The sequence below is a fragment of the Acanthisitta chloris genome, unplaced genomic scaffold (assembly GCF_000695815.1).
Source record: "Acanthisitta chloris isolate BGI_N310 unplaced genomic scaffold, ASM69581v1 scaffold21987, whole genome shotgun sequence".
In the NCBI taxonomy this organism is placed as follows: Eukaryota; Metazoa; Chordata; class Aves; order Passeriformes; family Acanthisittidae; genus Acanthisitta; species Acanthisitta chloris.
The window spans coordinates 1,662-2,263 of NW_008683439.1; the positions used below are offsets into that span (position 1 = coordinate 1,662).

Consider the following 602-nt stretch of genomic DNA (forward strand, 5'->3'; position numbering starts at 1 on the left):
ACTTGTCGAAGGCGGTGGAGGGGGTGAAGGCGCTGAGGCATGTGGCCAGCAGCAGCCAGCCCCGTTCCTCGTTGTTGACATTGGTGTTCCGCCAGACCTGGTTGGCAGCTTGTGCCAGGAGCTCGTCCCGCAACCCTGGCACCGACAGCCCCTTCTGCACAATGTAGTTGCCGAAGAGGGTCTCCTGCAGGCCGCCCAGCCCTGGGTCCCCCATGAACCGCAGGATCTGCCATGGGGACAGTCAGGTCCTCCCTCTGTCCCCAGACAGGGAGTGGGCAGGGGACTGTGGTGACAGACCCTGTACTGTCCCACCTACCAGCTGAAAGAGGCTGAGTGCCTCGTGGCACAGGTCCTCGTCCAGCCGGGTGAGGGGAGCTTTCAGCGGGGCCGTCAGCATGCCAAACGCTGGTTCCTGCGGTGACACCCGCACCCGTGGCTACCCGGCGACAGCCTCAGGCCACGAGGGGCTGGCACCATGGTGCTAAGCACGATGTTGATGCTGGATGAGGACTATGGGCTGCCAAAGGACTGGGGTGCAGAATGGGGCTGGCAGCCTCGCGGGAACGGGGCAGGGATGGGCTCAGGCTGTGCTGGCAGCACCA

General features: G+C 64.8%; 1 protein-coding gene across 1 annotated transcript in view; it reads right to left on the reverse strand.

Annotated features, from left to right (window-relative positions):
• The window catches only part of LOC103806263 (unconventional myosin-XV-like), a gene marked incomplete at its 3' end in the record, with an annotated part of 9,963 nt that overhangs the window by 1,555 nt on the left and 7,806 nt on the right, over positions 1 to 602 (reverse strand). The window contains exons 25-26 of the mRNA XM_009078944.1: positions 317 to 412; positions 3 to 226 (exon numbers count right to left, since the gene is read on the reverse strand). Coding sequence (XP_009077192.1) covers positions 3 to 226; positions 317 to 412 — 320 coding nt within the window. The remainder of the gene's footprint in view (positions 1 to 2; positions 227 to 316; positions 413 to 602) is intronic.